General features: G+C 64.2%; 1 protein-coding gene and 1 long non-coding RNA gene across 2 annotated transcripts in view; one reads left to right on the top strand and one right to left on the bottom strand.

The window, feature by feature from the left end:
- Positions 1-5,519, top strand: part of LOC112548010 — a 12,895-nt gene extending 7,376 nt beyond the window's left edge. Inside the window, exon 3 of the long non-coding RNA XR_003091819.1 lies at positions 5,083-5,519. This is a non-coding gene — a long non-coding RNA (uncharacterized LOC112548010). The remainder of the gene's footprint in view (positions 1-5,082) is intronic.
- The window catches only part of LOC102377683 (dedicator of cytokinesis protein 2-like), a 117,457-nt gene that overhangs the window by 33,951 nt on the left and 69,040 nt on the right, over positions 1-14,466 (bottom strand). Inside the window, exons 26-28 of the mRNA XM_025191920.1 lie at positions 13,712-13,839; positions 12,584-12,655; positions 9,160-9,255 (exon numbers count right to left, since the gene is read on the bottom strand). Coding sequence (XP_025047705.1) covers positions 9,160-9,255; positions 12,584-12,655; positions 13,712-13,839 — 296 coding nt within the window. The remainder of the gene's footprint in view (positions 1-9,159; positions 9,256-12,583; positions 12,656-13,711; positions 13,840-14,466) is intronic.

Here is a 14,466-nt window from a genome sequence, read left to right as displayed (position 1 = left end):
GGGACGTCATTCTCCCCCTGTACTCGGCCTTGGTGAGGCCGCAGCTGGAGTACTGTGTCCAGTTTTGGGCTCCACAATTCAAAAAGGATGTGGAGAAGCTTGAGAGAGTCCAGAGAAGAGCCACGCGCATGATCAGAGGTCAGGGAAGCAGACCCTACGATGACAGGCTGAGAGCCCTGGGGCTCTTTAGCCTGAAAAAGCGCAGGCTCAGGGGTGATCTGGTGGCCACCTACAAGTTTATCAGGGGTGACCACCAGCATCTGGGGGAACGTTTGTTCACCAGAGCGCCCCAAGGGATGACGAGGTCGAATGGTCATAAACTCCTGCAAGACCGATTCAGGCTGGACATAAGGAAGAATTTCTTTACTGTCCGAGCCCCCAAGGTCTGGAACAGCCTGCCGCCGGAGGTGGTTCAAGCGCCCACACTGAACACTTTCAAGAGTAAATTGGATGCTTATCTTGCTGGGATCCTATGACCCCAGCTGACTTCCTGCCCTTCGGGTGTGGGGCTGGACTCGATGATCTTCCAGGTCCCTTCCAGCCCTAATGTCTATGAAGTCTATGACTCAGAGATCCCCCTGTGCACCTGCGTGTCATCCTGTCCTCGCCAATGCCCCTTTCGCATCATGGCAGTGCCCAAAGGAGGGCATGAGGGCGTGTGGCAGTGCCTGGGTCTTTCTATCCTTCCTCTGGCCTCTGCGCAGAGGCCCTGCAGGAGGACCCAGCCCGGTGCACGGGTAGCCACAGCCCTCTGGGGCCGCAGCGGGAGAGGAGAGCACGGGCCAGCTCTCCCAAGCAGCGCAGCAGGGATGGGCAGGGCCTCTGCACGCTGGAGTCTATGAATCCAGATTGAATCGCAGGAAGCTGTAGGCTTTCCGAATCGATTCGGAAAAGATTTGGAGATTTGGCCATAGGGTATAAAGAGGAATCAATGAAATATCTATAACTTTGTTGTCTGTTGGCTGATTCAGATGAAACTTGCCGGGATGGTAGCCTCTGCTGGGAGCATGATGCTTCCCAAGTTTCAAGGTGATAGGTGCAGGGGTTCGGGGACACCGCACCCCAAAGGGCTGAGAGCAAAATTCACGTCACGTGTGTGTGTTACGCTACAGCGGGTGAAAGTTGCAGGGCCGGCGGCTCTCGCTGAGGCCACGAAGCCTGCCAGGTTTCACAGAGGTGGTGCAGGGGTTTGGGGGAAACTGCACCTCAAGCTGCGGACAAGCACAGCTCGCCGTCGGGTCAGTGCAGCGACCTCCCCAAAGGCAGACGGGCTGTCAGCTACACCCGCCGGGACGCGGAGATGAGCTGCTACGCAGGGTCCGGGCTGCAAAGCAGAGGGATCAAGGGGCAAGATGCACACGGGCGCAGGGCACTGGGTGACATCAGAAACGGGCTTCACTTGCACAAGGGATTGCAAGGCCGCCGGGGGCACGGGCCCCCCTCAAAACAGAGGGCCCAGGCACACTGCGATGACGGCCTGGCATTTGGACAGACGCAGAGGCACGGCGGGGAGCTGGGAGTGCGAGGGCGGTGCGTGGGATAGCAAGCACCCACACGAGAGAGGGCTGCTGGTAGCCAGGGGCTTTGACCTTGCAGCAAAGGGGGACCGACGATGCTGGAGGCTGAACCAGGCCGACCGCGACCAAACAAGGGACCCGCGCTACAGCGAGGGCCGTAAACCTCGGCGTCGCTCACTAAGGGGGGCGGTGAGCTCTGCAGCTCTCACCTGCCTCTCTTGCCCTCGGGCTGGGTGCGATGCCGGGGGTCAGGCCGTGATGCTGGCACCCGTGGCGGTGCCGTGCAGGGCTGGCACACCGAGGCGGGCTGAGGGCTGGGAAGGGGGCTGCCAGCAGCGCCGCGTGCTGGGGATGGGGATGGGGATGGGGCCGGGGCCGAGCGTCTGCTGCCTTTTCCGCCTGGTGCGCAGCGTCCCTCGGTCTCGGCTCCGGCGAGGCTCTCGGCAGGTGTGATGAGAGCGCCGTGCGAGGAGTGACAGCCCCTTGTCCAGCGTCACGTCCCGACACGACCCTTCAGCCCGTGCTGCTTCGCCGCCGCGGCAGGCACCGGCTTCCCCTCGGCTGGCGCGTGGGGCCCTGGGCGGCTGCGCCCAGCCTGGTGCATGGGGGGAACACCTCTCTCCATTTCCCCCTTTCCCCAGATCTCGTCCCGTGCACCACAGAGAAGTCACCCAGTCCCGAGCACGGGGCAGAGGAGTGGCCCTGCTCCTGTCTGTCCTGCGAGGGCGGGGGCCGGCCCACTGGCCTCTGGGAGGAGGTACCCGGGTGTGTCCTGCTGCATGTCCAGGCATCCCCGGGTGTCTCGGTGTGTGTGCACCGGGCGCTGGCTGCCGGTGTTCAGCTTCCTCCGTGTGCACGTGCATGGCCCTGGCTTGTCATTACCTGTGTCTTCTCCGGGGTCGGGGTTGCACTGCCCCTTTGCGGAGCCGACAGCGAGCAAGGCTTCCCCGCATGCACGTGTGCGTGGACAAGTGGCGGCTGCCTGCTCTGTGCGTGTCCCACCATGAGGGAGTAAGGGGCTCTCTCGGGGTGCCTGCATGCATGTGCGGGCCCCCCGCCCTGCCCCGACGCACAGGCATCTCTCCCGCAGCCCGTCGCATGCCTGCTGCGCTGCGTGCACGTCTCTCCTCATTGTATCTGTGTCTCTGGCCCCGTGCGTGTCTGCAGCAGAGCTAACAGCAGCCCCCCCACCGCGTCGCTCGTGGGGGATTTCAGTGCTAATCGGGACTGACGAGCCTGTCTCTGCGTGGCGCTGTGTCTGGGAAGAGATGTCACATCTGGAGGAGGCGGGTTGGTGCATTTGTCAGCTCTCGCTCCGGACTCCCTCTGGGCTTCGCGGCCGTCCACGTGCCGCGCCAAGTCTTCTGGTGGGACGCAGCGGCACGAGGAGACGGACACATGGGGTGCGTCGTGCCCGGGCCCCCCGCTTCCCCATTTCCATGCTGCTGGGTGGCTGCCAGGCTGTACGCTGGGGCAGCAGAGAACGGTGCCGCCCGGGTTAACGGAGATCGGTGCGACCCGTGGGTTCCCTGCCAGCTCTGCCCGCGGCTCAGCTGTGGGGCAAGGGGCGCCTGGATGCTCAAGGTCCCAGAGCCCCTTGCTGAGCAAAGCCTCCTTGTGCTGTTATTTCCCTTGCAGCTGTGACTGAAATCCAGGCTCCGTTCGGCACAGACGCAGGGAGACAGCCTTGCCGTGACCTGCTTACAGTCGAAGTAGAGCAGGCAGACAGAGCCGTGGGGACAATAATCCCCATCACAAGTGAGGGCTGAGGCCAAGAGAGGAAATTACTTCCCTGAGGCCGCCCAGAAGGCCAGGGGCACAGCACGGGTCTCCTGCATCTCCGGCCATGCAGCCACACCCGGGCCAGCTCTGACCAGCTGTGCGCTGGGGGCGCATCTCCAGGACGGCATCTCCTTGCCCCTTTTGTGAGGGCACAGGGCGTGCAAACCCCCGAGGCCACGTGGGCAGGTGCCCCCCCGTGCCACAGGCACCAAGCCTCAAGGCCACGGCAGAGACCTGCTGTGCCCAGGTGCCTTGCCCAGACCCCCGCACACGCCAGCTCTCCCACGGGCAGGGCCGCCGTGTTCACAGCGCTGCCCTTGGGCCGCGCACTCTGCCGCTCGGTGGAGCTGGCCTGGCCCCGTGCCCACGTGGCAACGCTGCTTCTGGTCGGGGATCCCTGCACAGCTCCGTCTTGCACCACGCGGGAGTGCCCCGAACTCGGGCTTTGCCTGCGGGACTCTTGGTGAAGCGAGCTGACTTCTGCGGTGCCTCTGGCCCACAGCAGTTGGAGAGCGGGCGTCCAAAAGTGCACTCCTTTGAAACAAAGCCTGAGAGAGAGCCCGAGGCTGCATGGTGGAGCCGGTCACTGGGGGTCCCCAGTGCCACAGTGACGTGGGTGCCAGCGTGTTCCCACTGCAGCAGGGACAAGCGTCCTGCCCCGCCAGGCCACGCGGCTCATCGCCCGCCAAGAGCCGCGCAGAGGCAGGGTTGACGGGGGGGTTGGCCACAGTCGAACTCCAGCCTTCTCCGCGCCGCTGCGGCCCAGGGACAGTCCCCTGGAGCAGTGCCGTTGTGTCGGGCACCGCGGGGATGCCCGGTGCGAATGGGCAGTCTGAGGCAGGCGAGTCTCTGGGGAGCAGGGTCTGGCGCTGGAGCAGGTGGATTGTCTCCGTCTTTGCTGACAAGTACCACCGTTTTGCTCGGCTGAATGAACAGGGGTGTCAAGGCCAAGTGCATCCGATCTGGGGAGACTGAGCTTAGGGGAAAGGAGCTGCTTGGCTGCTGGTGTCAGCCACAGCCCCTCGTGCAAGCAATGCTGCCCTTGCCTGAAGCAGCTGGCACCGGCCCTGGCGGAGACACGGCCCTGGGCTACCTGCACAGCTGGCTCAGCGCTGCTTGCCCTTGACCGGCTGCTTTTCCTGCAGGCTTCAGTGCCCAAGGAAAGGAGCCAGGGGAAGGATTCAATGCAGGGTCCAGGCCCGCCGGCCCTTCTCCGAGCCAGGCTTTCATGCACCCACCATCTTTCTCTGCATGCGCCCTGCCTGGGGGGAGCCAAATCAATAGAGATGGTCAGGCAAGTCAGAGGAGCAAGGGAGCTCCTGTTCGCTGCTCTGTGACTAGCAAGGGCCCAAGGCACAGGCCGCTGCATCTCTCTGCGACCCTGGACAGAGCAGTCCACTGGTAGGCAGCCCACGGGGTCCTAGCCAGAGCCACGGTGTGACCGTACGTGGGGAGAGCTGCCCCGGTGCTGGGAACGCTGGTCCGTGCTCCGCAGGCAGCTGTGCTTCGAGCACTGGTCGGCAAAGCCCCTTGTGCCGGTCCAGCCCCTCGCACACGGGTGCTGCCCGCGCGCAGCGAGGCCCGTCCCTAAGGGCCGCGGGGAGGGAGCTGCTTCGGGAAGCAGGCTCTGTGCAGGCAGACCCACGTGGGCAGAGGGCAGCTGGCAGGAGGGACGTTGCAGGCCAAGAGCCGCCTGTCCAGCTTCCTCCCCGCCTGGCATGCGCCTGGACGACGGCTGTGCTCCAGGCCCCACTAACCCGGTCTCCTTTCCCCCGGTGCACAGCGTGGAGCACGATTTCCGGCAGCAGGAAGGCCGTTTCCAGCGGGTGCTGAGCAGCATCGAGAGCGAGTCCGGCCCGAGCTCCCCGACCGCGGCGCGAGCTGCCACGCCAAGCCGGCAGGAGCCGTCTCCGGTGCCAAAGCTGCCTACAAAAGTGGACTCCAAAAAATCCAGGCGCAAGTGCTTCTGGTTCCTGTGATGTAAGGCGCTGCCCGCGACGGGACGCAGACACGCACTGCCCGGCGGCGGGACGGGCCCCGCTGTCCCCGGGACTGTCCACTGCTGACACCACAAGCACTCTCTTCTCCTTGCTCTCCCTCTCTTCGAGGCCAGGGTTTGGGTAGCACCAGCTTTTCTATTTCTAACTCTCTCGGGTTCCCTTACTGACACCCCTTGTGTAAATAGGGGGGGCGGGCAATGCTGTATTTCATGAGAAATCAATAAACTCCAGGGAGACGCTATTTTTGTTACCCCTGCCCTGGCCAGTGTGCTTTTGTTCCCGGGAAGACCTGTGGGGCATGCAGGGGGTCGCTGGAGACGAGGGCTGGAGATGACAGCCTATCCCCGCTGCACGGCCATTGCTGCCATCACGGTAGATGCTGCGGAAGCTGCCGGAGTCTTGTCTACACTAGGGCTCCTGCCCGTGCATCTCAAGTGCAGCCAGTGCCTTCTCTAGCGTTCGCACAACTCCCGTCCATGAGCCTCCAGTGACAGGTTCAGCTCCTTCGCGCCTTCGCCCCTCCTCCGGCCAGGACCCTGCGGGGCTGGTGCAGCAGGAGCATTGGCACAGCCCATCCCCATCCCCATCCCCATCCCCATCCTGGGCTGCAGCAGCGCCAGCGCCTCTGCGGGGGCTTACATTTCAGTTTATTCCCAAGAACCTGGGAGACTTCAGTCCCTCCCAGGCTCAGACGTGAGTGGAGTTGAACTCAGCTGCGATCCCGTGCCAGTGACCCCGGCTGCCGAGCAGCGAGGAGGGACCTGAACACCTTAGAGACGCCGCGGGGAACATCCCTGCCCCGCAGGGCTCGTGGTGGTGACCCAGTAAGCCTCTCCCATCACAGACTTGCTGGTGCCTCTGGCCATGCCCTCACCCCTCTCCGCACACAAAGCACCGGGGCTGCCCTTGCACGCGCCGAGCCCGGGGAGCGAGGGGCCGAGCCTGGGAACAGCTCTGACCATGCAGCCAGACACGGGAGGGGTCTGGCCGGGACATGGCAGCTCTCCTGTGTGGGCTTAGGAGAAACCTGGGCACTCAGAGAAACAGCAGGGAAGAGACGGGCAGGACCTTCTCCACCTCCAGCTTCTGACACCGTCAGAGATGTCTGGCCCTCCCTGTGCTACACGTTCCCGTGCACACGGTGCCACGCGCTAGTGGGGTCCCAGCCCCTATGCAGCCACGTGACATGGCACCCAAGCCCGGCACAGGCCAGGTCAAGGGGCGTCGGGTCATCATAGATGGGCTGTGGCAGCTCCCAGCGGCTCGGGGCCATCGCGGGGTGAGACCCTCCGAGTGCAGCGCTGCTGTGCGTGCCCAAGGAGGATGGCCCTGTGCCTCGAGGCGCCGGTCCCAAAGAGGAAGCGGATCCGAGGCTCCTGGTCCCCAGGGCCCACGGAGCCTGGAGCTACAGGGAGCAGTGCCAGCAAAATGGACCCGTACGGGGTCAGCTCTGCCACGCGCGCCCGTCTGAGCCCCGGCCAGCTCGGCTCACGTGGAAGCTTTGCTCGCTTGTCCCCAATGGAAGTGCCGCGGCCTTGAGGCATTTGGTCAGGTCTCCCGGGGGCGGTGGGGGCCGAGGCTGGGAGCTCCCTGCTGCAGGATGCGCTGACTCATTACAGCGCGAGAGCAATTAGCAGCTCCAATACTCCAGCCGCTGCCTGGCTGCCCATGAGGGGGGAGATTTGCTCATGGTTTAATGAGGGGCCCAGATCAGCGGGGGCTGGAGGCGGGCAGGGGCGGCCTCTGCACGTGGAGCACGACGCGGCGAGCGCCCCCGATGCAGCGCACCGAGGAGACGCTGCCATGCTCGGAAAAAACAATTCTGGCTTGAGGGGGAGGCGGGATCCACTGGGACCGAGAGCTGCACCGAGGTCCTAATGAGACCGCCTGCGCATGGTAATGAGGGCTGGGGGCTCCCGGGGGCCGGTGCTGTCCTGTGGGGGCGGCTTGGCCCCAAGGGAAGAGTTCAGCCCTTTGTTGGAGGGAGATGCAGCGCCTGGAAGTGCGCCTGGAAGTGCGCATCTGTGTGGCGCCCCAGGGGCTGGGGACCACACAGCCCCTGCAGGGTGGCAGGGAGGAAGCAAGGTGACCCTAGCCGGGCCCGCAGCCCGTGCCCCCAACCTGAGCTGCCCCGTCCTGAACCGCGATGCACTGTGGAGGCTTTCTGGGCTGCAACCCTGCTTGTCTGTATGGAGCCCGTGCAGAAGGGGAGTCACCCACAGTGGGCTTCGGTAGCTGAGGACCCCCAGCCGTGGGCACGAGCCCCTGCTCTCCCCAAGGGAAGAGCTTCCTCTGGCCTCAGGCTCTGGGACCACTTGCTGCAGGTGCCCAAGCGAGTGGCTGGGCTGTGGCTCCAGGTCTCACCCCTGCCCACCACGCAGCTGCTGGCAGGACAGCCCTTGGCATGCAGAGGCCAGTGCGGCGTTCCCGTGCTCCTTCGCACCTCTGGGTTGCACTGCGGCACACACGTGGCATCTACTGGGCGCTAGAACTGGCGGCAGGTCCCTGCTGAGGCTTTGACCCATTCATCCTCATGTTCCCAGCTCAGCTGGCCTGGGAGGCAGCATCTTCAGCACGGGGCCCGGATGAGCACGTCCGTACCGAATGAGGCCAGGCATGCCCTAAGGGACCAGTGGCCGCAGCTCTGAGCCGTGCCCCTGGGGCAGAACGATGAGCTACGGGGCCCTGAGGACAGGAGCTCCTCCGTGGGACAGGACACGGATCTGGAGCAATTAGTGGCACCGCAGACACAAGAGCCACAGGACTGGTGGCCAGGCCACGCGTGTTCCCGGACGAGGGACAACGGGGACTGCAAGGGATGCAACCGCATCCCTGCCCGCAACATGCCTGAGCTTTGCGGTGTGCTCACTCCCCCGGGCCCACTCTCTGCACCTGCTGCTGCCACGAAAAGGAGAGCTCGGCTCGCTGTGGCCCCGGGCACATGAGCCTCCAGCCTCCTGGAGCTTGCCAAGCAGGGAAGACGCTGGCGGGTTTATGCCCCTTTCCCCAGCTTCCAGGAGCGGAAGAAGACGACGAAACTCTGCAGCCCCCGCTGCAATCACGGAGCACCGAGGCAGCATGAAAATGAGCGGCTCGGCGGAGGCAGCTACTAGACCAATGACGAGCTGGTCGCCGGGAGATATTACCAAATGTATCTGTTGTCTACGGACTGGCAAAAAGCACTTTGGGAGGTCGGCGCTCCAGGTCGTGGGCCCACACTCTGCCAGGACTAAAGGTGACCCTGGCCTACAGCCCCGGGGCTTCCCTTTCCTACCCGAGATCAGCCAAGGCTGCTCTTCGCCTTCGCTGCAGTACAAAGGGCCGCCTGGGAGCAGTGGACACCGACGGCCGCAACCGGAAGAGCCCCGATCTCACGCCTTCCGGACTCGCCTGTCGCACACCCTGAAAGCCCTGGCACCTGCCCCGGGCAGGGCCAGAGCAACGTCTCTCTCGGCACAAGACATGGGGAAAGGGCGGAGAGGCCCTGAGGTCACCTCGAGTCCGGCCCTGCCCGAGGTGGGATGAGCTCTGTCCAAACCAATGGTGAATTTTGGACTGGAGCCATAGAGCCAGAGCTCTGCCCGGCCACGGCCATGGGCGAGGACCTCGGACGGAGCTGCCATGCTCGACGCTCCGCGCTCACGCCAGCCTCCCGACACGTCCAGCCCCGCTTTGCAACCCCTCCCTGCCCCGGGGACGTATTTCTCCAACAGTGCGACGAGTTGTCCGTGCCTCTGACCCCCTCCGGGACCTCCTAGACACATTCGCCAGAGCTGATGCCCAGGCCGCGGCCCCCCCAGGACCCCCAGAGACCCACCCCAGCCCAGCAGAGCCCGGAGCCGCGAGGCAGCAGTACTCACTCGCAGGCCGTGCTCCCGGTCCAGGACAATCACCCGGCAGTTGACGGTGCGCAGCAGCCTCTCCAGGATCATCTTGACGTGTCTCTTCACCCTCCCCTGCAAGGCAAGACGTGTTAGGGCCAGAGCCTGAATGCAGAGAGGGAGGACGCAGGGAGATCGCAGGGTATCGCCCGTCTCTGCCTGGCCCTGGAGTCGTCTCGGGTGAGTGCTGGCACTTCGGATGGAGGTTTCCCCGGCAGGAGCGGGACAGGCAGCCAGCCCCGGAGGGGCACGATGGCCCTACGCCCCACTGCCAGGGGCTGGGGAGGGACCCTGGCTGTGTCCACTTTGTCCTGGGGGTAAAGCTCGAGAGCTCTTCTCCATCTCTGTGGGCCTTAAGGCTGGAAACACTGACAAGCACCTGAGCAGCAGCCGCCACGGCCCCTTTCTCCAGAGGAGAAGGCGCTGCCTTGGGAGGAAAGGGGACCCGGTGCTGTCTGACTGCCCTCACCAGCCAGGAGGCACGTGGACCCCGGCATGGGCTGGGCAGGTGGGCTGAGCCCTTGTAGTGACCAGCCCCAGACGAAACTCCAGCAGGGCTCCGGGACTCCCCTCCCTGCGGGGAATTGTTGTGCCTGTGCTAGCGGACAGCCCGTTCCAGCTCCATCCCTACAACGAGGCATTTCCTCACGACCAGAGGAGCTCGGCGTGGGGAAAACCTAGATGAACCGTCTCTGCAGAGCCCGGCCAGGCTTTCCAGCAGGGGCAAAGAACTAGTCCTTCGCAGCGGTACGGGCGGGGGGCGACGGGCTGGGCAGCAGCTCTGCAGACAAGGACCTGGGGGGACAGGGGACAAGAAGCTGGACAGGAGCCAGCAGTGTGCCCTTGTTGCGAAGGTGGTTAACCGCATCCTGGGCTGCATGGGTAGGAGCACTGCCAGCGGATGGAGGGCAGTGATTCTTCCCCTCTGTTCAGCACGGGGGAGGCCACATGTGCAGTCCTGTGTTCAGCTGTGCGCCCCCCACTACAGAAAGGATGTGGACACATGGGAGAGAGTCCAGCGGAGGGCAATGAAAATGGTTGTGGGGCTGGGGGACAGGACTGGTGAGGAGAGGCTGGGGGACCTGGGCTGATTTAGTTTGGAAAAGAAAAGACCGAGGGGGATTGAATAGCAGCCTTCACCTCCCTGCAGAGGGTTGCGAAGAGGATGGAGCTGGGCTGTTCTCAGTGGGGGCAGATGGCAGGACAAGGAGCAATGGGCTCAAGCTGCAGCAAGGGAAGTTGAGGTTGGATATTAGGAAAAACTTTCTCATGAGGAGGGTGAAGCATGGAAACAGGCTCCCCAGAGACGTGGTGCAGTCTCCATCCTGTGCGGTTTTGAAGACCTGACTAGACCAAGCCCTGGCTAGGACGATGCAGTTGCGGCCGGTCCTGCTTGGAGCAGAGGCTGGACTAGACGTGACCTCCTGCGCTCCCTTCCACCCGCGTCGTCTGTGACTCTGTGACTCTTCCTGCTTGCAGTGACACCACGAGAATTTTACAATTCTGCAACAAACGATTGCTCTGGTGGGAGATTTCCACCCCTGGCTCCCAGCCAGCTTCCTGCTTGCTGCCTTTGTCCCCGGCATGTGCAAGGCCCCGTGGCGGGGCCCCGGGAGGAGGTGACCCGGGAGGTGATGCCCCTCACACACTCCGGCCTCTCTCCTCTCAGACCCCGTCCGGCACGCGCCGGGAAGAGCATGGCTGGTCCCCGTCTGCCCCCACCCGCGGAGGCTAAGGTAGCAGGAAGAGATGCACCGTGTTCCTCCGCAAAACGGTGCTTGTCCTTGCAGGCAGGAGACAGCTGCCTGCCACTGGCTTCTCCTGCGACCGCAGATGTGGGCCGTCCCTTGCAAATGACCAGGACCTCACAGGGCGCTCCGGCGGTTTCTTGCTCCGGGGCCTGAACGAGCATGTGGTCTGATCCGTGCCAGGATCGGGAGCGCGGAGGTGATCGTGGCCAACGGCAGAGCAAGGCTGGTGCAGGCACATGCTGAAGGTGCCGGCGCGGGATGAGCGGGTGCCAGGCATGCCGCCCGCCAAGCACCGGCGCTGATTGCAGCGGTCTGGAGCACCGCAGCATGGAAAGCGTGCCCGCTGCTGAGTGAAGCCCTCGAGCAGCACCGGGACTTCAGCTACCGGAGAAATGGCACCAGGCTGAGGAGCCCCGGGCACCAGATACCCGGACACGGGGGCTTGAGGAGCAATTTCCAAGCAGTGGAGGGCAAGTGCTTTCCCCTTGCAGGAGTGGTGAGGTCTCCTGCACTGCACCACGGAGGGACGCTTAGCACCGCTGCAGTGGGAAAGCCCTGGTCCCTCACCGGGGCTCAGACACAAGCAGAGGCCACGGGCACACACGGGGCTGCACAGACCCTGCTTCGCACAGGCATGGAGGAAGGCCTCTGCCTTTTCCTGAAGCTATTTGAATTTATTCCCTTTGGACTCCGCCACCCTTGTCGTGGGGATTTCCAAGTGCTTTCGCCCTGCTTTAAGAGGCCGTCACAGCCTATCGAGCCGTGAACCGAGAAGAAACACATCCTGGGGACTTCTGACCCAGCATGGGCCTAAGCCCTGCCGACAGGTATAACTAGGGCTGTAGTGAAGCGGCTTTCTAAAGAAAGCCTTGAATGACACAGCCCTCAAACCAGACACCTCGGGGAAGTCTGGGCGTCAGACACAGCCCACGAACCCTGACCTTCCTTCCCCCGGCCTTTCCGCCTTTGCCCTCAGGGGAGCCCTGTCCTTGCTGAGGGCAAAGCATTCCTGGACCGTACCCAGCCCGTTTCCTCCGGAGCAGCTCCTCTTGCCCGACGTGCGGCGCTGCTCGCTCTCTCTGCGCTCCTTGGCTCACGGGACGTGGCGGCCTTCGCCGAGCAGCGCTGTTTGCTGCTCCCCGTGGGGCCCTGCTCGTTCCCACCCTCCTTTCCGGGTGCTTTTCCATGTGGTGAAGTCCGTGGTCCTTCCCCACAGGCTCGGCCCTGGCTGGGGTGCACCTCCAGGCAGCTTTCTGCAGCTTTTCTTGCTGGTTTTCATGCCGCTGCCCTGGGACCCTGGCCCCAGCATTCGTCTGCAGGCATTTCGGGGGGCTCTGAGCGGCTTCCCCATTCCCCACCTGGTCGGGCATGGGCCTTTCGCTGACCGCGCAGCCCGCCTGGGAAATGCTCTCAGCAGGCGCAGGCCTTCCCTTCCCTCTCCTGCCCTCCCTTCCAGGCACTGCTCATGGGACCGGGGGGCTGGAGGGGTCTTGCAAGCTCTCATCGCCCCCAACCCCTGCCTGAGGCAGGATCAGCCCTGACTAAACCATCGCAGCCACGGGCCTGTCCAACCTGCTCCTGGAAACTCCCAGGGACGGAGATGGAGAGTGCTCGGGCCGCGTCCCGTCCCTTTTCTGCTGCGTGACACTCACCAGCTCCGTGTCCTCCTCCCCGCAGCGCTGCGTCTCCTGCGTGCTCTGCCGCGCCCTCCGCTCTTCTGCTCTCTGCAACCAAGAACGCGGGGCAAAATTCACTACGAGCCGCGACCCCGAGACGAGCCCAAGAGCATGGCTGCGCTGAGCCTCCCTCCTGCACCGGTCCTGCACGCTGCACCGCACCCGGGCCGGGCCTGCCGAGGGGATGCTGCCTGCCAGCGGCTGGTCCAGCGTCCTGCTCCAAGCTGGGAGCAGGGAGGGACGTCTCACACCATGCTTTTGGCAAGACCAAGGTGGCAAAAACTGCCCCTTTCCAGCCAGCCCCATGCCCGGCTCCTTCTGGACCCGGAGAGCGAGCGTCACTTTGCTTCTCTGCAGCTGGGGCACGGCACGGCACGGCCCTCGCCTTGCCTCCCGGTGCGCCCACCCAGACTCTTCAGGCTGTGACCCCCGAGGCCGGGGTCCATCTCCCTAGGCACGGCGAGCCCCGATTGCACCAGGCGCAGACAAACAACAAGCGCCGATACCAGAGGAGCAGAGGAGATGCCACGTTACACCTGACCCCAGGCCCGTCCTGTCTCTCATGCTCCTCTCCCAGGGGCTCGGGGGCAGCCCAGGACCTCTCGCGGGATGGTGGGGGGGACTGCCTGTTATTCCTGCGTTGCTGAACTGGGCTTTGATCTGTCCCGTTTCCAGATGTTTCACCCGGGTGGACCGGAAAGAGCCTACGAGCACGGGCGAGTCAGCCCGCCGCCGAGCCCCGGTGCCCTGCCCGGCACGGCCCCACGCTCACCCCGTCTGCTCTCATGCCCCGACTGGTGGCTAGTTTAAATGGCTCCTCTTACCCCTGCGTTTGCCCCAGCTCCTAGTTTGCAGCTGGAAAAGAGCAGCCACAGAGAGATCCCACGGGAACCCAGGAGGCTCCCAACAGGCAGAGCGGGCAGGGTGTGGGCAGCCGCGCCGCGGAGCAGCCCCTGCCCGTGCGGAGCCCAGCTCTCTGCCGCGGACAGGGCTGCGCCGTGGTGCCCGGGGCCGGTCCCGTCCCACGTGCCCAGGGCCTTCCCCGGCACGGGCGGCCCAGGCTGGGCATGGCTGAGCGGGCCCGGCCAGTGGCGCAGGCTTTACCTTCTCGGCTTTGTAGAGCACCTCCAGGGTGTTGCTGAGCAGGTCGATGCAGGCCTCCTCCTCCTCCCCCATCTTGATCATCTCCTCCAGGATGGGGACCGCCATGTGTAGGAGCAGCTCCCGGCACTCTGCGGAGACAGAGATCGGTGGGGCCGGGCGGATCCGGGGGCACTGGCACACTCGCACCCTGCTCTGGGTCCTGCTCCACGGCCTGGAGGGGCAGCAGGGACTGAGCCCATCCACCCCATGGCTCAGTGTAACCTACCCGACTGCCTCTAAGCTACCGGCATTAACGACCCCTTGTCTTCATAGGTTCATAGTTTCGTAGTTGGTCGGGTCAGAAGGGACCTGAGCAGATCATCAAGTCCGACCCCCTGCCATGGGCAGGAAGAGTACTGGGGTCAAACGACCCCGGCCAGGTGATTGTACAGCCGCCCCTTAAAGACCCCCAGGGTAGGAGCCAGCACCACTTCCCTTGGAAGTTGGTTCCAGATCCTAGCCGCCCTGACCGTGAAGTACCGCCTCCTGATGTCTAGCCTGAATCTACTCTATGTCAACTTGTGGCCATTGTTCCTCGTTACTCCCGGCAGTGCTCGGGGGAACAGGGACTCCCCCATTCCCCGCTGGTCTCCCTTGGCCAGTTTATAGACGGCCACTAGATCCCCCTCAGCCTTCTCTTGTGGAGGCTGATCAGGTTCAGGTCCCATCGCCTCTCCTCGTAGGGCCTGCCCTGCTGCCCCCTGACCATGCGAGTG

Source organism: Alligator sinensis, unplaced genomic scaffold (assembly GCF_000455745.1).
Source record: "Alligator sinensis unplaced genomic scaffold, ASM45574v1 scaffold1334_1, whole genome shotgun sequence".
In the NCBI taxonomy this organism is placed as follows: Eukaryota; Metazoa; Chordata; order Crocodylia; family Alligatoridae; genus Alligator; species Alligator sinensis.
Note: the sequence above shows the minus strand (reverse complement) of the source record. Positions and strands in the feature narration are given on the sequence as shown.